The sequence below is a fragment of the Cupressus sempervirens genome, chromosome 3 (assembly GCF_028749045.1).
Source record: "Cupressus sempervirens isolate cs-2001-9-10 chromosome 3, ASM2874904v1, whole genome shotgun sequence".
Lineage (NCBI taxonomy): Eukaryota > Viridiplantae > Streptophyta > Pinopsida > Cupressales > Cupressaceae > Cupressus > Cupressus sempervirens.
The window spans coordinates 184059432-184082084 of NC_143120.1; the positions used below are offsets into that span (position 1 = coordinate 184059432).

General features: G+C 36.3%; 1 protein-coding gene across 7 annotated transcripts in view; it reads left to right on the plus strand.

Annotated features, from left to right (window-relative positions):
• Positions 1-946: 946 nt before the first annotated feature.
• The window catches only part of TBL13 (TRICHOME BIREFRINGENCE-LIKE 13), a 123839-nt gene continuing 102132 nt past the window's right edge, over positions 947-22653 (plus strand). For all 7 annotated transcript variants that reach the window (XR_016362041.1, XM_089818906.1, XM_089818909.1 and 4 more), the window contains exon 1: positions 947-1595. Coding sequence is in view for 6 of the 7 variants with exons in the window: in XM_089818906.1 (XP_089675032.1) it covers positions 1157-1595 (439 nt within the window). In the remaining variant the exon portion in view is untranslated. The remainder of the gene's footprint in view (positions 1596-22653) is intronic.

Genomic DNA, 22653 nt, shown 5'->3' on the forward strand with positions numbered 1-22653 from the left:
GCAAGCAAGGGCATGATAGAGCAAAAATCACATGAACCAACTTTCCAAAACTATCTCTCCACAACCTCCTTCCAGGATTTAGGGTTGTAAAAGATTTTTTTTTTTAAAATGCCTTTTTGTCACATACAACAATATGAAAAATGGAACCCTATTTTTTGTTTCCAAATTTTATGTAACTAGTCATAGAGAAAATTTCGAGACGACGGACTGGAAACATCCAAAATGCAAGAAATACAACACTATCCTTTAGCCTAACTTTCTCTTGCTCTATGGTAGGGGTCATATGTTCGTTAGGCCTAATGAAAAAAATAAGGGGAAGACAAATATTTACCTTGATCTCCATTGATTGGAAGTTTTTCGTACCCTTTTGCTTCACATTGGACAAACCTCACGCCATCTGGGACTCCATGGAATCCTTCGACTACTTGCTTGAAAAATTTATGCCATTTGTTGGTTTTCCCTTGCTATTAGTCTTGCCACTCTTTGTTCTCCGCAAGATATGGTTATGGTTTTCCGCAAAGTGAGTAGGTCATGCCAAATTTGAGAGAGAAGGAACCACATTCGTTTTAAACATGTTGCTACTCCAATTAGATTGAAGAGCATATTTGTCTCCAAGATAAGCTAACTCCATTAGAGATGCCAGAGCAGTTAATACCGACACATGGGCTCTGCATATAGGTTGCAGAGCTTATGCTAACTTTGTTGCAAAAGAAATCTCCTAATTTCTTTTAATTTTTGAATTTTAGGTCAAAATTTTGTATTTTTAAAATTAACTAAAATGTAAAAATAATTATATTAATAATTTTCTTTTTATTGGAAGGTTCAGACTTATGAGACAATTTAGCGAAGACACAAGACCTCAAATTACCAACCAACAAAGACCACCACTAAAATAACTATGATTAATCCAATCATATATTAATAATTCTTAAATACATTGTTAGTAGAACCGCAACGCACTCGGGATTTCTTACCTAGCATTTACTTCGGAGCTGAAGTGCACACATGAAGGGAAGAAAAATGTTCGCTGCACCGTTTCACCAACTGGAGTCTGAACAAATTGAAAACCTTGTCGATAAACCTTTACACAAGCTTTTAGCACAATTCACTGAATAAAAGTTCTTTATATGCAGCGGCATCGGAAGGGAAATACGAAATGGGGGGCAAAGAACAGAGTAAAAGATCTCAGATCCTTTCGTGTAAGCTTGTCTCACTGTTTCTCCTCATCTGCACAGCATTTTTCTTTATTTTCTCTGTTTCAGATACATTGAAGAGAGAAAATCATATAGACGATTGGAATAAAAACGAAATCTATGAAGTGGGAGAGACTAGTAGTGATACCCAAAAACAAAAACAGTTCGGGGGATGGAACGCTAAGACATGCAATTATTCAGATGGGAGGTGGGTTTATGATGCAGAGATAAAAATGAGGTATAGTCAGAAATGTAAGGAGATTTTCAAGGGATGGAATTGCATAGCAAACAACAAGTCAAATGGCAGGGATATTTTGCACTGGCGTTGGCAGCCCCAGGGCTGTGACCTGCCTCGGTTCGATCCCTTATACTTCTTGGAACATTTCAGAGACACCAGCATTGGTAATAACGTTACCTTTTCTTTTTACAGCTTCGAATGAATTGAAATCTATTAATTTAGGATGAGATGTGCACGCGTTCTCTATGCTTTCGTAAAGGATGGACCCTGTTAAGCCTATGCCATTTTCGAATATACTCCATATTTTGTTACACCGGAATCTTTTCAATCCCTATGTTATGGTTATGATACTGTACCTCGTATTCGTTATGACACGACCTCACCCATGTCTTTGTAATGGAAAATTTGATTGCGAAGAATACATTTGAATTTTCAGCATTCGCCATGGACTAGATTATCATTGTACACAATTTCACTGGCAATGTTTGCCTTCTTAATTTTAATTGATTAGGCAAGAGAATGTGAAAAACAAAAAAGTGTTTATGATGTGATGTGATTCTCTCTGGATGGAACATTAAACAACTGCATATGCTTTGCAATCAGTTCCCTCAGATCATGTACATGAATTCAAATTCATGATTTAGACAAAGGAACATACTTTAAGCTGGTTCTTCTTCATTGGCAAGCTAAGATATCCTAATAAACAAAGCTGTGATGCCCCCTTCCTAATTTACTGTAGAATCACAATTGCACAATTTAGGGTTACAATCACATCTTACCAAGTAGATATTCCTCTAAATATTGTGAGCCTACATTTGAATCCTCAACAACAAATACACATATACATCTATATATCCATTCTTAGGGTTAGTTCACATCATAATCATATGACAAACTATCAATAACATTACATAAGCATATTAAAGATTGGAGAAGAGACAAGATGGGCCCACCATGTATACCAGAGTCCTTCTCTTGCTTGCTTAGTAGTTTGCTTGTACCTGCTTGAACAAGTGGTCTTGATGTGTCTTTTATGCACCCATATATTTACTTTTGGCTTTCTATTCGTGTCACGAGGCATGAATGCTATTCCACCTGTTCGTAGAATTTGTCATTGATATCAAATACAGACATAAAAGTGATAAGATGCAGCAGTTGGATGAAATTTGGAGGCATTATGTGAAACCCTAGTTTGAGTGCACAATTGATGTTTATCAAATAATTTGTACTAGAGCTAGGGAATCAGACTTGCAGACAATACTTGACTATTGTTTTACCTTTGATCCTTATGTGCATTAGTTGGTTCCAGAGCAGTGGTTGAATGTTCATGTCAAACTTACAGTGACTGGACAATGATGAATTGATTTTCAGTTGCCAATTTATGGAGAGAAAATCACTGTGCTAGAAATACATGGATTGCATATATCAGGCAAAACTATGCTTTTTGAAGTCTACGATCTGTTTGTCATTCAAAGTTTACTTTATTTTTGAATGATTTGGTTTCAACTGTTAAGTTGCCACCTGTAATGAGAAGTTACAAACAGTTTCGGGTTGTATGTTATTCTGCTCTGCTTTTATTGGAAATGGATGTACAGAGAATGAAATATTCTGAAGTTTGCATTGGGAATTTTAAAGGTTTGTAAACTTAATTGGAGGTGGAGGGTAATTCCCCAATTTCAGTTTGGCGTGGAATCCTACCATGTCTTGGAGGCATACCTTTTTGTTGTTCTTAACTAAGGGCATGCTTCTTTAAGGCACAAAAATCAACCCTTGTTGTTGGCTAATAAACGATGATGTCGGGGTGAAGCCATAAATGCAGTGGCAATGAGCTTAAGTTGTGGTCAAATATAGAAGTGGGGCTGAACTTGAAAGAATGTGATGATAGAATAGAATTTTTGGAATAAAAAAGTACTATATGGGAATTTAGATTTACATTGGCAACGATGCCATGTGATCCATCAAAAGCATTTGCTTTCAACTACAAAATATAATTGAGGGATGAAGCCATATATACACAAGACGTCGACTATCTTAGAACTTAACTTACAATAATATCCCTATATTTTAGCGCTATGTTCCTTAATCTTGGGTAGAGTGCACTATATATAGGGTTTGACGTCTGAAGTCTTCACCAACTATCCTTATGCACTGCTTCGTGTGAGTTTTGGCTTCTCTCACCCCGTCTTATCAAAATGCTTCTTGACTTTGTACTTCAGTATTTGGAATTGCCCATTTAATGATTGATGTTACCTTGACGGTATTTGGGATGGATTGTTCAATCCCAACGGCTTTATCCCCTACTGGTCGGCATTGAGCAGGTTGAATGCGGTTGGCCATAGGGTAGGCTTGTCGAGTTTCTTCCATGTCTCCTCAGGAAGGACGTTCACCCCAGACTCACCATCCACAATGGTGTCCATGAGGATGGTTCCGAGGATTCCCATCTCGACAACTGCCTGCCGGGTGGTGGCAATTGCCTACTGTCAGCAACATGGGGTTTGTGGCCGATCTTCTTGGTAACGTTGGTTGTTCATGCATCTCTGGTACTGTTGGCGGGATTGTATAAGTGTTTAATAATGTCGTCCTTAATTGCGGTACTGTTTGTAATAGGTCTTGAAGTCTGATGGGCACCTCCATTTGCAACATCTGGTTCACCAAGTTGTTCTCCCCCTCCGATTGTCTAGGAGTAGTTCCTTTGATATCTTTTGTACCCTTCATTGCCCTTTCTACTTCTTCCCGTGCCTCCTGCACTCTCTGCTTCTCGGTGTGGGGATTTGGATACGTTGCTTGCTTGGCTTGGTTGCGGCTAAGGACAAGGACTTTCTCCTCGTCAATGTTAAGGAGGTTCACTTGTTTTGGGCAGTTGGTGTCTTCATGGCCCCCTGGTCCACACCATCGACACAATTTTTGAGGAGTGTCACCCTTCAGGCAATCTCTCGCAAAGTGGCCATATTGGCTACATGCACGACATTGGATTATGGGCCTTCCCTTGGAATCATACTGTATCCGATTCCTATTGTCATTTCCACCCCATCCCCCTCGACGGTTGTTTTTGTAGCCATCAGATGTGGCATTGTTGTTTATAATGTCCCTACTAATTAGGGTAAGATTACCTGCAAGACCCATTGTTAGAACTCATAAATTAATAGATTAAATTTTCGCTATTCTACCCTCTAACTTAACCCAACCCTAAAGACATCTCCATATCGGGATCAATAACCCTCTCGAGGATCGTTAGACCCTTGGCTACCTTTCCATCTTCTATGAAGTGCTCCCTTTAAGGCCCTTCCGAGAAGAGGTATTCTTTATCTAGGGCCCTTGACACATGCATATGTTAAGTACTACGGAATATTCCGGCCTTATGTTAAGGTCACTCTCTTCCTAATGGGACTCCCTTGATCTTTAATTATTAAGACCACTCTCTTCCCAAAGGACTCTCTTGACCTTAATAAACAATAATTTTCCTTAATACCATATACTTGTATATGGCATAAGAAAATACTGAATTTAAATAACCCTGCCTTATTATATAAAACGTTATGTGTGAAATAGCATAGTCTTTCATATTTTAACACCGGTGGCCGTATGTACCTTAGCTATGTTTGGAGATCAATGCGATGTGTGGAGGGCTTAATTTGACAGCCCAATTGATGACGTGGCTGGCCCACTGCTTTCCAAGTTCACCGCTTGCTTGGTTGTTCAATCAATGCTCTTTTGGCAACGTCTTGACCTGTTTGTTGGGTCTGTGCTGACCGGGCTGCTTGATCATAGCTTGCTGCACTGTTGTACTCTCTGCTCCCTTCTTCGCTTTCTATCCCCTTTTCTAGTTATCATTGCCGCGTTAAATATCATGCACGGGGGCCCAAAAATGACATGACTTGTGGTACCCGCCTATTTGCAAAGGTAATTATGATTTGTTTTGTTAATTGTTTTATGTTTATTTGTTTATTTTATTTTATTTGTTTATAGTATGTTATGGTAACATTATTTATTAATTATGCCATTGTTTATTGTTTTATGAGCTTTTAAGGGGTGACATTAGAATTATAAAACAAGGTTATGAATATTATAATTTCATGATACAAGTAAGAGTTCATTTTCATTCTTAATTTAATAAATGGTAGGAATTGATTTGATGAATAACTGTTTACAAAGATTTGTTAATGAAGACTTATTGCTTATTTAACACATAACTTAACCAAGGCTCATTTCATTGTTGTTCCCTCGTGTCTCGTTATTAGTGTTAGAGGTGGATGGTTGTTCCAGTGTGAAGAGTATTTATTGACTTTGTGTCTTCATGTTGTAGGGGCACTCCTTCGTAGAATGGCCCAAAACCAGACAAATATTGCACATTGCCTTCTTAGGACATGCTCCCTTTGTTTGTCCTTTTTCTTTACAATCGGTACACTATATTCCTCCTTCGTCTGTACGGCTAGTGATTCTCTTCATGGACTTGAACTCATTCCTCATTCACTCCATGTCCTTTTGGAGGGCCTGTACTTTCTTGTTGGGTTCGTCGTCGTTGCCGGCACTGCTTTCCTCTTCAAAGGACTCATTGCTCCCAAAGGACTCTTCAATAGATTGTATGTCTTACTTTCTTCAGCATAAGCATCTCGTTTGTTCTCTGTGTTGTACGCTGTGGTTTGTGTGTCTAAATAGTTCGTTGCATAAGGAAGCCGAAAATTGGTGTGTGGAGTAGTTGAGAGATAGACAATTTGGGTATTGTCAAAACATTAGCTAACTGTGTAATCCGTGAATTACTTATTTTTCCATCTCTTCCTTTCTTCCTACTGTTGTAGCTAGTTTTGCATGTTTCCGTTCCTTACATCTAGGTTGTAATAGATTGCATGTTGTGAGTTAGTCCCCCTTTCAATTGCCTAGGTTGTTTAAAGTGTCGAGCAACTTGGTTTTTGCCTCTTATGCTCTTTGGTTAAGAGCATACCCCCAAATATCGAAAGACAAAATTCATTGGATATCTTGCATTCATATAAGGGAGCTGTACCTTTCAATTCAGGGGTCCTTGATAGATTACTACATTGACCCATTCTGCTGTTAACATCTTGTCCTCCACAAGCCATTGGGTAGTTTGAGAGACAAGGCATAAACCAAAAAGATAAGGAAGACAAACTGTTAACCAACACGATCTTATAAATGGTAGACCTGTTATCATGATAGACTTCATTAAGTTGTTGTCTCGGAGTGTTGGAAGTCATGATAATGGACCTATCAACCAGAAGGTAACCATATTAAGGTGACGACCTTATCAATAGTTGACCTATCTCCTAACACCAAAATGTGTCGGAGCAAGTGTTACCATGGTTCTTTGGGCCAGATTTTGTCGGACACTTTGATAATCAGCTCATCATGGTTCTTTTGGCCAGATTTTGCGAGACACCATGAAAATCAATTTGTTATGGTTCTTCGCACTGGATCTTGCCGGACACCATAACTTAAATCTATCATAGACCACACTTAAGGTGGTATTCAAATCTTGTATTATAATAGCTGAAATTCTCTCCTTGCTAAAGAGGGAGTGTTGAGAAATTTAGCCTCATAGTGGATTGAAGCAAATTCCATATGTAATATATGTTAATATATATGTATGTGTGTGTGTGTGTTGAAGGATTTATGTTGATATCCTTATATATGTCGTTCTAGAAATATCATATTGAGACGATATCTCTTCATATTTTTGAGAGCACAAGGTGTTTTACAAATTCTCCCTAGCTAAGAGGGAGTGTTAAAGTTGTAGCTTCAGTGGGATAAATTCGATTTGAGATACATTGTTGTTGGTAAATCATCATTTTCTATATATATACGTATTCATGTAATAATAATATATATTATTATATATATTATAGTATATAATATATATAATATATATATATATATATATATATATATATATTATACATATAAATATATTTATATATATATATACATATATATACACATGTGTATATATATATATATATATATATATATATATATATATATTATACTAATTATTATTATGAAATATATATATTAATTAATTAAATGATGATTAAACCTTGGAGACATGTCTCTTCATGAGACATGTCTTCTCTCATATTTATATGAGATCCAAATCTGCATTTGGAAAATATTTATAACAATGGCAATATTATTACATTTGCAGAAAATATCCATGTTACTTAACACAAAGGAGGTCTGCAATTTTGTTTTAGTTTGAAGGTCAACCATGAAGGATCTTGCATTTTTATTCATAGCTCATTATTGAAGGATCAAAACTTTGTGGTTACTTGAGGGAGCAATTGCTATCGCCTTGGCAACCATTTCTACAACATAAAGGATAGGGTTTATGGCTGTATTTACTTTTAACAAAGGTTGCACACTTACAACAGCTAGGGCACCATTGGCTTGACATTTTGATCATATCTCATCATTGCAGGTGGTAAGGACTAGTGCTCTGTAATAGAACCTTACTTTTTTTCCACTAAGTACAAAACCAAATGCATTTACGAATCATGAGAGACTTGTTCAAGAACCTTGAAACATTCCTTTTGTCAACCAACTAATGGTGAGAAATGTGACTAAACATGCTTCTTTATTTGAATCCCATCCTACCTGAATACAGCAATGGCATCCATAACAATGACGTCTATAGTAGGAATACCTAATAGGTAATCAAAGCTTCTAGTGTGAATCAAGCTCATATCTAACCTTTAACTTCCCATATATCTTGGTTATTATTATGGGAAGTAATTGGTAAATACTTGCTTGATATTAACATAGATCAAATAATCAATATATACAAATTAATAAACAATGTTTCCTTAGGAAACGATCACCAAAAATATAAGCATTCTATTATAGCTAACAGATAACTAACAACTAACTGAATATTAGAGTATTTTAATATTTACAATAGATTACAATAGATAACCTTTAAATAGAAATAGAAACTATCTATTATTGTTATACCATCCCTTAATCTATCCACTACACCAAGCTATCCTCTGAATGTGACAAACTTATCTTGATCAAGAGGCTTGGTAAGAATCTCTGCAGTCTGTTCAGCTGTAGGAACATACTGCAAGTCTATTGTCCCGTCTTCAATAAGCTGCTGTATGTAGTAATAGTGAACATCCACATGCTTGGTTCGTTCATGGAAGACTGGATTCCGTGCTAACTTGATAATGCCTTTGTTATCAACAAATAAAGTGGTCGGTCTTGCTGGTGACATCTACTTATCCCCAAGTAGCTGACGAAGCCAAACAACTTCATGACCTGCCCTAACCGTCCCACTATATTCAACCTCTGTAAAGGAGAGAGAAATTGCCTGCTTCTTCTTACTGGTCCATGTGATGGCATCGGATCCCAAATTGAACACATGTCCAAAGTTTGACTTTTATCATCAACAAAACCTTCTCTCAATTTGAATCTATGAACCCCTAAGTTTAGGATTAGAACTCCAAGAGTAAAGAAGTCGATAATCTGCAGTGCCCTTCACATAACAAAGCACACGTTTTGCTGCCATCCAATGATCAGCCTTGGGAGCAGTCATAAAACGTTAAATGTAGTTGACTACGAAGCTGATATTGGGTTTAGTGGCAGAGAGCTGGATGAGTTTGCCTACTAGTTGCTTGCATGTAGTATCATCAACTGGAGGAGAATCAAACTTGGCTGTTGACTTTAGACCTTTCTCGATGGGTGTAGATGCAAATTTGCAATCCTGCATACGAAACTTGTCTAACAGAGCCTTGGCATATTTGGATTGAGGAAGGAATATACCAAAAGATTGTTGCCGAACCTTAACACTCAGACAATAATGCATGAGCCTAAGGTCAGTCATATCAAAAGACTGGCATAAACACTGTTATAAAAAATGCTGAACTACCAATGATTATCAAATTATCCACGTAAATGACTAGAAGGATGATGTCACTATCAGTAGTCTTGATGTACAAATTTGAGTCTGAAGAACTCCTCTAGAAGCCTTGATCACTGAAGGTACTTATCAATTTTCATGTAACATGCCCGAGGGGCTTGCTTCACACCACAAAGAGCCTGGTGTTCTTTACCAGCAACCTTGAAACCAGGAGCTACGTCATGTAGACCTCTTGTTGTAGGTCACTGTTCAAGAAAGCACTCTTGACGTCCATCTGATGGACCTTTTGGCCAAATTGTGCTGCCATGGCTAGGACTAATATGATATTGCTTATCTTTGTTGTAGGAGCAAAGGTCTCCTCATAATCAATGCCTTGACACTGAGAAAAGCCCTTCGCAACTAAACGAGCTTTGTATTTATCCAAAGTATCGCCAGACTTGTATTTTATTTTGTAGACCCATTTGCAACCAATGGGTTTCTTCCTTGGTGGAAGATTAGAAAGGACCCAGGTGTAATTCTTCAACAGGCTTTGGTGTTCAGATTTCATGGCTTGTTCCCACTTTGGAATTCTAGTAGCCCCAACGTATGTCTGAGGTTCAAACACACTGAATATTGGCTTTGAGAGGAAAATTAGTTGTCTTTGTAGGTTTTCTTTTTTTCCCAAGTAGTTATCCCATCAATGAGCTCATCATCTTGAAGATCAACAAGTGTCTTAGCTCACCACCTAGGCCGAGAGAAGGAGCAACATTAGTATCAGGAAGTGCTCAATGATTAGGTTCCTTATCAAAAGAATCTGGATCAAAATCAGGTGAAGCATCTACAAATCTGGGTGATCTTGTAGGAGAAGCCAGAGGTGTTTGTACAAGAATCACTAGTATAATTGGAGCTATTGGAGCCCCCTCATTAGTTGGACTTAATGGAAGCCGAACTCCCAAATCATGAGCCTTCATAGGCTGATCTGTTGGATCAGGAACAAGAGAAATAGGTATGAGTGGTTTTCACTGCTCATCAAAGACTACATCACAATTGTATAGGAGACAAGATGTCTTAGAGTCAATGAAGCGGTAGGCTTTGTGAAGGCTACTATTGTATCCAACAAGCATGAGTTTATGACTCTTGGCATCGAACTTGGTGCATGACGCATTAGGAATCCAAACATCAAGAGAGCCAAAAACCTTCAGGTGACTGATTTTGGGCTTGCAAATTGACCAAGCCTCTTCCGTAGTCTTACTTTTGATTGCCACAGTGGGTGACCAGTTCAAAAGATAAACTGTTGTATTAATTGCTTTAGCCCAAAACTTCTTTGAAACATGTCTGTGATTGAACATGGAGCGAGCCATCTCAGTGATTGTTCTGTTTTGACATTCAACTACAATGTTCAGCTGTGGTGTCTTTAACTAGTGCTTGATGACATGAATATCATAGAAGCTAGAGAATTCATTAGAACAAAACCCCCCCATTATCTGACCTAAGAGCAATAAGTATAACATATTTCCCAAACTCTTTTTCAACTAGAGGTTTAAACTTTTGAAATATATTAAACGCTTATGATTTCTTTTTAAGAAAATATACTTACATTTTTCTACTTGAAATCATTAACAAACAACAAAAAACACTTGTACCCAAGAACAAAAGGAGTGGCCATAGGATTGTAGATATCAACATGAACAAGCTGAAGTACCTTAACCCCGCCATGAATCTCCACTTTTGAAACGTGTGCGATGTTGCTTTCCAGCCTGACATGCATCACAAACTCCAAGCTACTAAGTTTGAATATTTGGCAATTCAAGGACAAACTCTTCTCAGGTAAGTTGAGAGAGATAATGCATTTTTAAGGGCCCATACTGCTGATGCCAAAGTGAACCGATAGAAGACTGTTGAGCAGCCATGGCTAAGTCCTGAGAATCACTAGAATCAACAAGTCTGAAAAGACCATGATCCTCAAGGCCAATTGCGACAATAGACTGAGCCTTCCTATCTGTAATGGTGCACCGATGTGAACTGAAGGTGACATCCAATAGTGGAGAGTGTCGCAACAACTGACTGATTGAGAGTAGATTTAGTTCCATCCTTGGAACAAAGCACACATCGAGGAAAATGTGATTCCTCCTAGCAGACTGAATCTGAAAGTTGCCTTTGCCGACAATAGTGTACACTTCCCCTCCAAAAATAATTGAATTTGCAAAATGATGGTAGTTAGTGAATTGGTCTCTTGGGTGGGTAAAATGACGAGAGTCACTTGAATAAGTGTACTAGGTAGACGACTTGACATGATCCGTAAGTCTTTTAGCCATGAAGGCGTAAAAGACATATTCTGTCTGCTTACTGTGCTCTATAGTGTTCACTTTTGGCTATGAACCATATTGCTTAGATAGGGTAGCGAAGGGTTTCCAACATTCAACCTTCATGTGACCATACTTGTGGCAATAGTTGCATTGAATGTTCTTTTTCTTGGAGTATGCTAATTGTGGAGCAAAGGACTTCTATTGAGAAGACTTTTGTGAGTGAGATTTGCCCTTATCCTTATGAAAGAATTTAGCAATAAAGGCTTGCTCTACGAAGCTAGAATTGCTATCAAACTGTTGTTTCCACCGATCTTGCTATAGTAGAAGTGTGTAGAGATATGTGAACTTCAAATCAACACCAGTAGAAGTGATGTTGAGAGTTTTGATAAAATGCTTGTAGGACTTGGGTAAACTTTTGAGGGTTATTACCACAATGTCCTCTTCCTCCATCTTGCATCCAATTGCAAGCAATTGATCATGGATTTCCTAAATCCTATTAAAGTGTTCCTAAAGTGATTTCCACTCATCCATGACAATAGAAAACAAAGCGTTCATGAGAAAGAAGGCCCTACTTTTGTTTGAAGTCTCATGAAGTTTCTTGAGATCTTTGCATATCTCGACAACTGTCTTGCTATATGGAATTTGAGGGAGCTGATCATCAACTACGGATAATTTGAGAAGCATCATCGCCCCCTGATTATTTTGACATGTGTCATGATCAGTACTAGCTGTAGTTGGACGCTGTTTAACACCCAGAACAATTTGAGCAGTATTCCGATATTCAAAGAATTTTAGCATCCGCTACTTCCACGTGCCATAATTGTGACCATTGAACTTTTGATTTCCCTCAAGCAAAATATTTGTCAAAGATGCCACAACACATTTTTCAATGAAAAGTGTGAAATCAGTGAAGGTACGTACTTTGAGATAAAAAAATCAGAAGACCTTGAAAAAATGTACCCAAAAGAGCGTGAAAAACCCAGAAGGAAGATGTTGTTGAATTCTGGATCTGCTGGCTTGAAAATCGAGGCAGCCAAAAAAAAGAACAACAACCTAGTTGAGCTCTTGAAAAACCCACCTAAAAGTTGTAATCAGATTTCACATCCAGCAAAACACTTGAGAGATTCAAATATGATCTTAATCGGCTGGAAAAAACTAAAAAAAATGCAGGTTACATTGTGTAAAATGGTGGAAAAACCCAACACTTCTGGCCACAAATCAAATTTAGAGGTTTGTACAAACCCGAGAAGTCTCCAATAGGGCAGAAAATAACCATGATTAGGGAAAAATCTCTAAAAAATAGGCTCAATTATGAAAAAATGGCTTAAGAAACCGTCAATTGTGGCTTGGTACCGAATCTATTAGATCGTGGGCCAAGAAAGGTGTATTACATGTGTGGCTTGCAAAATATTTGTTTGCGATTTGGACTTGAAAAAAAACAGGCCACAATAATGGAGGATTGGGTTGCGTAGGTAGCTTGAAGAGGGATGCACAAACCAGACACAAATCGACACCTTGCACAAAAAAACCTTATTTGGGTTTTAAATAAATCACAACCCAAAAATGATGCACATAAAAAAAATCATTTTTCAAAAGACTAGGAAAAATTTTATTGATTTTTTTTTATTAGTATTTGCTTTGATACCATATTATAGGAAGTAATTGGTAAAATACTTGCTTGATATTGACAAAGATCAAATGATCAATACATACAAATGAATAAATGATGTTTCCTCAGGAGATTATATCGTTAAGAATGGAAACATTCTATTCTAGCTAACAGATAACTAAATATTAGAAAGATTCTAATTTTTACAATAGATTACAATAGATAACCATTAAATAGAAATAGAAACTATCTATTATCGTAATAGTTATATGGTTTTGCTTCCATGAGCTTGAAAGATTTTAGGGAGCTAGAGAATGTTGTCACTTTTGAAATCCCAGAGGAACAAATTTTTATAGCTAGTTCATCATCCGTTCAAGTTTTTACTATCAACTCACTCTTTTGCAAATGAGGTGCTCTCTTTTATTATCTTGAATATCACCAAATCACTTTGAATTGAAATAGAGAGAGGACATCACATTGTATTGATATTTTTTTTTGTAGTGGGCTGAAGGGATGCTGTTTGATCGATCATGTACATAATCTCCACCTGTGTTTTTTTATGGTATAGAAATCCAAAACCCTTTGCATTTGCAAATTCGGGTTTGGGGTTAAAAAGTCTACAAGTAGAACTGGGAATCTGATTAAAAGTACATTACTTAGTGTTGTGAAGGAGCCAGATAATTGTATATGAGAATAAAAGCACTGAAAGTAGAGAAATCTACCCACAATTTTTTTGCCTTAAATGTATTGATGCGTACATCTCTTTCTCTATCTAATCTTGAAAAACTAGCTATAAGTCTTCCTCAAATCACCTTTTAGTGGGTTTCTTTGTTTACTAGATGAACAAATTTTCTGTAAATTCTTGTGAGATTTCAAGCTTCCACTGACAAATTTTATTCTTCCTTCCCAAGCATGGCAGGCACATGGAGTACTTGAATGTGTTTGTGCCTTATTTTTTTAATTGTTTTATTGGCCAACCTCCAAATGACTAAGGGCACTTGTGATGTGCCTTTTCGCACTCTTGGCATATGTGCCAAGTGACCACTTTGGCATGGCTAGCGTGCATAAGCCACTGCCTTATAACCTTTGCATTTTCTATTTCTTTTGGCATTTAGTTGTTGACTTTATTAATATCCATCTTATTATTTTTTTCATTGAAGCCAATTTGGTGCATTTGGCATTTTGCCTTAAGCCATTTCAACATGCTTTGTGCAACATTTAGCTGCCATTTTGGGTGTTTCTAACATAAACGACCTTGTAATCTTTAAAAAAAAAATCACTTTCTTGCTTGACTCAGCATGTTGTGGAGAACCTTCAGAACTCTAGGCTTGAGTAGCTTTTTCCAAAATTTAATTGCACTAGGAGGTTTAGAATGAAAAACCAATTTCACTTGTAGGTTTTCTCCACAAAATGTTCTTTTAGCATTTTGGAATTCTTGGACTAGGTTTTGGTACTTACATATGCTTTCATTTGTCATGGTCAAAACTCCTCCATTTTCCATGGGTCTTGATTTGTACCTGCATTAAAATGAAGCTCTTGATATGGGTCAATACTAATAGGGTTGTCTCAGTAGGAGTACAACAAATGCGAATTGATGTTATCAAAAAATTCTAAACCATTGATTCTTTTTCAGCTACAACCCTTTGTTACCATGTTCTAAAAATCTTGGATTGAGACCTTTTATTCTTTAGCCATTTGGTGGCCAATATGGAGATTACTTGTCAATTGTCTGTGAATCACTTCTTTATACATCCTTTCATTCAGGTATTCATAGGCCACGGGAAATTGTTAATGAGGTCCTTGTGAATTGCAAGTTACCAATTTAATAAAAAGTACATTCATCTATGATTGGGCATCAACTGCTTCCATAGAACATCCCCATTTTAGATATCCAATTTGTTAAAACCCTCAACACTTTTTGCACTTCCTTTCAACCACTGTTTGCTATCTTTCTAAAATGAGCAAAGGAAGCACAATCAAGCCATTGCCTTCATAGAGCATCTTGCAAGAGTACATGTGAAAATTAGTGATACGATAACAAATGGATCTCAAAACAATTTGAGTAATAAACATTATGTCAGCAATACACACAAAGGATCAACAATTGACATGATCCCAATTTGAAACCTTCAGATATGGTCCTCATGCTTTTATGCCAATGCCAATAATTAGTCCTGATGCTTTTTGCCTGGGTATGATGATCCATTCAGGCATTCAAGATGTGTCACTATGGACATTTTAAAATTTTATTGACCTTATGCTTATGGAGGACAGTATTCTAGAATTCATTGCAAATTTTTATCGGTTTCCATGTAATCATTGGTATAGATTATGCTTATGAAGTATACTATTCTAGAGTTTCAGCTGTTCAATTCTTAAAGGATACTATATTTGATAATAAAATTCACATTACCAGAAAAAAGAAGTAAACAGTCTTCGCTGATATAAAAGGTAGCTTTTCTTGACAATTACAAGTGGATTTGTCAATCTCACTTGAAAAAATAATAATAGCTACTTGAAGCAGAAAATTTGGGATCTTTTCGTCCTAACTATGGAGGAGACAAAAAAATTAGTATGCTGTTTTTATCATTATCATATACACATTTGTATTTTAAATTTTTATACCTGTCATGTTTATGTCAGGGTCATTAAATTTGTAATTTGCAAGTCACAAGGTCCATTCCAATTAGTGCTTAGACTGGTGTTACAGGACTCAGCGAGCCAAGCAAAACGAGGCAAATGGCCTCTTGACTCGGACTTGGCTCCTGTCAGCCTGACTCGGCCGACAATCAGCATCCAAAAAGGACCATTTTTTTTTTATAATGTTTTTCTTTGTTTGTTTGGTATGTAAATCATAAGTAATACCTAAAAAGGTCATTCTATCACTTGCAAACACAAAGAATAGAGAAAGAAGAAGGTTGATGATATAAGTAGGGTATAAGTGATGAAGACTTGGAGTGGTTTGATTAGGTGGATCGAGAGGTAGAGGCAGTGGCAATGGTAGTGGAGGAGGCTAGAGCACGAGGAGACCAAGTGTAGGACCTTGAGGCCAAGAGTGATGGATCCGACTCTGATGATGAGGATTATGAGGATGAGTATGAGGATGAGGAGGATGACCATGATGAGCATGACATTGAGGTTCAACCTCAGACATTGGGAGAGAGGATGGCTCTAGAGTCTTCCATGACCTATCTTAGGCGTACTCATAGGCGGACATAGGCTACTATGAGCCTTTCTTTTGATATATGTTTTGAACTTTTGATTCCATGGATATTGTAGACATTTGACAATTACATTATATTTCAGATTTCTATTATGTTATTTAGTTTAACTTTAAGTAATTTCTTTCAAAAATTCGCATTTATACTTACGTGCTCTATGAAAAGTTGTATATGTGCGCAAAGTAGCTTCTTTTTATCTCAATTATTGTGTATTTGATGTTAATTAGCTAAATAATGCATTAAAAAAACTTAAAATCGTTAAAAATCTTTTCATTTCATGGGTTTTTTAATTTGTTGAGTCCTTGCCAAGTCCGGTTGCCGAGATCGAGTCCAAGCCCAGTTTGGGCTTGATCGAGTCTAAGTCGAGTCTGAGGCTGGTAACACTAGTTTAGACCCCATTAAAGTGAATTTATTGGATAGCTTTGTTTTAGTGAACTTTTAAAATATTATTGCATGCATACTATAATCAAACATGACATATTCGTCTCTTGTCAAAGAATTTTTGAAGGTTGTATTTGATTATTTGTTAGAGGTTTGCAAATACGCTTTGATGTTTCTTAAGCAAGTTTAGTGTTATTGATCACTGTGTTCTTTTTTTCTCAGACTACTAATTTTGCGTGATCTTATTCATAGATTGGAAAGATGTATCTAAGTCTGTGATGTTCCCTTTTAGGGCGAGTCATGATTGGCACTTTTTTAATCAATTGTGATGTTCATAATAGTAATTATAGTTATAACTCAAATGATATTATAATTTGGATTTATGATCTGAGGATATAGATGCTATCGAAGTTGCTAGACGCCATCTATGGACTCCCTCAGTGTTTATAGGTCCAAGTCCGTTTCATGAAGATTTAATGCTCACCCCTAACCTCTATTGGAATAAGATCCATTAGATTGAATTTATACAACGTCTTCTTTGGTAACACTTTACCCCCCCTTCTTAGCCAAATAGTAGTAGGATTGAAATGTAGATATATATTTCTGATTTTGCTATTATAGTTGATATTACGATCTCATTATTGTAATTGATATTAATACACAATAGTTATCCTATATTGATATATGATCAATATTCATATATATATATATATAAATATTTATATCATATAGATATGATAGATCTTAGAATCATACAAGATTGTTTATTTCATTCTCCTTTCAAAGAAATCTCATTGTATTTATTTTCTCCTATATAATCATAATCCATTTGAAAAGTCACAACCCTTCATAATCATAATCCTTTCAAAAGTCACAATACTTTATAATTACAACATTTTTAAAGAGTTGCAACCATTCATAATTATGACCCTTTCGAAGAGTCACATCCTTTCAATATTAGTGATATCTTTTGAGAAAGTCATTTCCTGATTTTCTTCACATTAATCTCCTCTTCCATTTTTCCTTATTTTACTCATATATTTTCTTCCTTTTCTTTTCTTCCATTTTGAAATGTAGTCTCCTCTTTTTCATTAGATTTAGTTAACTTATATTATTTATTTACTTATTTACTTTCTACAACATTACCTCTTGTAGTCAATTTTATTTATTTATTCATTCATTATAATTTTATTATTATTAAATTTATTTTTTAGATCTTATTTATTTTTTGATCTGTAAATGACCGAAGCCTAATGTGATATATTTGTTGGAAATTTATTCAGCGCCCCCTCGGGATTTGTGACAAGGGCTTAACCGCCTCTTGTGTACTATAAGTTGTGTGGTTGTATCGGGCGTTGATAGATCGGTCTTTTGGTGCAACGACAACCCCACTCTAACAAGTGGTATCATAGCTTGGTCATAGGTTTGAATCTGTAGACCCTTGGGTAACACTGAGGGGAAGATTGTTGGAAATTTATTCAGCACTCCCCTCAGGATTCGTGACAAAGGCTTAACCGCTTCTTGTGTACTATAATTTGAGTCGTCGTATCGGTCATTGATAGATCGGTCTTTTGGTGCAACGGCAATCCCACTCTAACAATATTAAAAATAAATAAAATAAAATACACATATCTCCGTTCAAATGGGCATTGGTAGGAAAGAATGAAGAAGAAAACCTCCAGTCTCGCCCAGAACCTCAGCACATAATAGAACATAGAAGTAAAAGGGGCATACCCCAGTTTCAGAATATCTTGAGGTTTATATCCTTTTGGTACATTATCTTTTTATAACTTCGTGGCACTATTCTATATGAGTTTAAAAAACATATGCCTTCAAGATCAGAAAATGTCTGAGAAAGGTGTTCCTTATTATCCGTCTTTAAAAAATAATTGGAAGAAGCTCTAGATTGGTTGTTAAAAGTGCTATGGATTTCCAAGATGAATGCCTTCATCATCTTGATTATGAGTTGGCTGTTTGTTATAAGTTCCTTCCTGTATCCTTGCATCTTAAGACACTTAAAGCTTGCATTTACATATTAGTCCTCAAATTCTCTCTAAAAAACTTGCTCGTACTTTACATAGTATAATAGATATTACCCTGAGAATTTAATTATGTAATGTACATCTTATATTTAGATTAGTATAAGATTTGAAATATGAGTAATCAAAAATATTGAGTTACATTTTGGCCTATTAAAAAACTCTATTAAGTAAATATATATTAGGACTATCAAACTAGAGAAAGGGAAACTGATAAAACAAATACTAGAGAGAGCGCTAAGAGAGAGACGAGAAACACAAATAAAAAACTAAAGATGGTTGGGAGAGATTGAAAGAAAGATCGAAAATGACTAAAGGTGCCCAAACTTTGGTTTGGGGAAGCAGGGGGAGAGAGCAACGTGTTTGAAACGACGACGACCACTGCTCAGATGAAGGGTGGCAGAAAGAAGACAGAGAAGGAAAAATAAAACAAGAGGACTGCTTAAAAAGGAGACTTAGTTATTACGCCACTCTCGTAAGATAACAACTTCCTGAATTTAGTCTCGAAAATTTACCTTAGAGACTTGGTTTAAAGGCCTGTCGTGTTATTAGCCATCTTATAGAGATCATGGTAGAATTAATGTTACCTGCTACCCTACCTAGGTCTGATGATAACTCTATGCTTTCCTAATCTCACATTGGGTCTGCTAGTTACTTATAATCCAATTGATTAAAATTACCTAGTTGTGATCTACTGGAAGTAATGTGAGCTATAAGAATAAGAAAAATGCATCGCTTACATGAGATTGACCTTTAACCATATCTAAAGAAGAATTCAACTATAGTTATATTAGATTAGTTATCTGACAAGAGTCATCAGGCGAAGATGAAACCTTATTTTGAGTGTCTAAATCCATTTCCGAGATGGGAGGTACCAACAAAGTGGGATCTGGTATAGGTCTCCCATCCCATGCCTAAAATTCCTCTTTAATCATATATCTTTCATCCATGCCGAAGAATACAAATCTCTTTGTTATATATTCTTAGTTTTTAAAATAAGAGAGTGAAGCGAAAATGATAAACAAGGAAAAGGATGAACATCATCTATTCATATTGAGACCAAAATTGTTAAGAATGTAAGGGAGTATATTAATAGATACAATTATGGATGATTACAAAATGATAGGCTTGTCCATTACAAAATAGCCCTATCAGATGATTAGAAACCCAAACCGACTAGATATAAAGAAACGAACGAGACCACCCTGATAGGAATTTTACCCTTGACAGCCAAGCATGGAAAAGAAGTCTGCATGTACCACGAAAGGGAGAAAACAAAATCAGCAACCAAAATGTATAGAAGAATAGAGAAATAAGAACTTAGGAAAGATTGAGTGTCTTCCAATAGACCATGATGAGGTCTTCCAGTTCTTCAATGTTGACGACCCGATATCTTGGTGCTAGCTCAAAAGCGATTTTCTCTCGGCTTTACTTCTTGAAGTTTGGCAAAGTGAACTCTAATCTGCTGAGGTCAGAGAAATCTACTCCTGGTTCTATGTAAGAGTAAAAAATTCTCAGATAGTCGAGAGGCCAATCTTGGCTTTGAACTTCCACTATTCCTCTCCATTCCAGGAGAAATTTGATACTTGCCAACATTTTAAGCCATTCTCTATTGAACAGGTTAATGTCCCTGATGTGCAAAATTGGGCGTGTAGGCACGATTGCATGAACAAAGCTACCTGGGGGATGCACCATGTAAACCTCAACATAGGGTATTTTCAAAATTTTATTAATGCTAAGAATTGTATTTTCCAACCCTTCCAGCCAGGTTGGATCAAAAAGATTGAAGCATAAATGAATAATATCCTAATGGTCAATTTGGGCTTTTGCCAAACATACTATGAACGACCCCAGAATTGAACAATTGGTACGCTAGGTGAATTCATAATAAAAAACCCTTTCCCCCAAGATTTTGTAGAAAGCAACTCTGGTCATATCATCAATTGGATTGAGAATTCGATTCTAGTGTTTAGGCTTGACCGGACCCCTAAAAGCCATAGTTCTAGCCTCACTAGTATGAAACAAATAAATGCGACTTCCATACTAAAAATGCACCAATCTGAGAACAAAAAAATTTGAAGGGATCTCCAAGACAAACTTTCAGGGGGGAAGCGAGAAGAGGAGCGGCCAACCCTTAAATGGCAGCAGAGCAACCTAGAACAATCTAGAAGATTGAGATGCCGATAAGAGGAATTGATTATAACGAAAAATGATGAACGCTTGACAAAGGAACAGATGGCAAAGTTAATAATTCCAAACCAAGAGCATATTGAGAAATGATGATTCGACATTGGAGATAGCCAAGTTAAACCTATGATAATAGGCTCCAGAAATTGAGTCAATTATATACGCCAACACTCTAAAGGTTTATAACAAGTCCACATATAATCATTGTAATTTTAAAATCACATCTACTAATTTTATCAATTGTGTAGGTTATACAAGATTATGACTTGTGACTTTATACAAGATGTCCCAATGTTGAGAAATGGCTATAGATGTTAGATTTAATACTCGAAGTCTAGGAAGTTTAGAAATATTAAGATATTATGGGAAAAGAGTTAAAAGCAAGTGATTAGTTTTGGGTTATTAATATTTGAGGATGCATCTAGGGCAAAACTTAGGCAGGGTATATTAAATTTTAGTTGATTTGAGAATCCTTTATTATTATTTCTACGCCATCTGCCCTTTGATTTGCTATTTGATTAGCTGCTTTATTTTTTTCTCTATATATATGTTCGATTCTTATTTCTTCAAACCTATCTAATACATTTAAAATTGGTTCTAGATTGGAATTGATCCTCTAGTTTGGTGTCAAGTGTTTCCTGAGTGCATTCAAGGTAATCTGAGAATCTCCTTCAATTACTAATTTCTTGATATTTAGTTCTCTACTTAATTTTAGCCCTTCGTTCAGGGCTTCTAATTCCGCTATGTTATTGGTTGAGGTGCCTAATGTTTTTTCTCGTTTGACCAACCATTCTCCAGTGTCCCGAGTAATGATACATCCTAATCCAACCTTTCTTGGGTTGCCCCTTGAAGCTCCATCAAAATTGAGTTTAGTCTAGTTTTTAGGGGGGGTTGCCATTTACATTCTTTTCTTGCTTGAAAGTTTTATTTCTTATATATTAGTGGCGGGTTTATGAGTTTGTTCCAATTTTGTTTCATTTTTGCGTTTTAGTTCGTCAAGCAACCTTCTTCTTTGGGTACTTTCCTAAGGTTACTGTTTATGACTTCCGTAATGCAAGCCTCTACTTTGTTAAGAAATGAGGGTAATTCTAATGATGAGTGTTTGAAGATTCTCTTATTCCTCTCCTTCCAGATTTCCCGTAATAAAATAGAAGGCGATATGTTCCATAGTTTGTTATAGACTCTTTTGTTTTCTCTTGTCGGCCAGCTTATTAGGTGATTAGATAGGTGTTTAGGAAATGGGGATTGCCAATTTATTTTTTGAATTAGCCATTACCAGCATTTTTTGAAGAACAACCACTAGCAAAGAAGATGTTCTACTGTTTTTGCGGCATTCTTACAAAGGATACATCTCAAAGGGCCTTCAAATCCCAATTTAGTGAATCTATCTACTGTTAAAATTCTCTTCTGTATTGCTGTCCATAAGAAAATTCCTTCTTTAGGTAGGCATGCTATGTCCCAGCATAAGTTAAGGGGTATACTAGTTTCTTGCCAGTTCTCTAAGTTGATTAGTAGATCATATCCATTCCTTACACTATATTTCCTATTATTTGAAAGACCCCAGATTAGCTTATCTTGTCTATTCTTATAATTTAGATGTCTGTTGCATAAGAAATTTTTAAATTCCTCT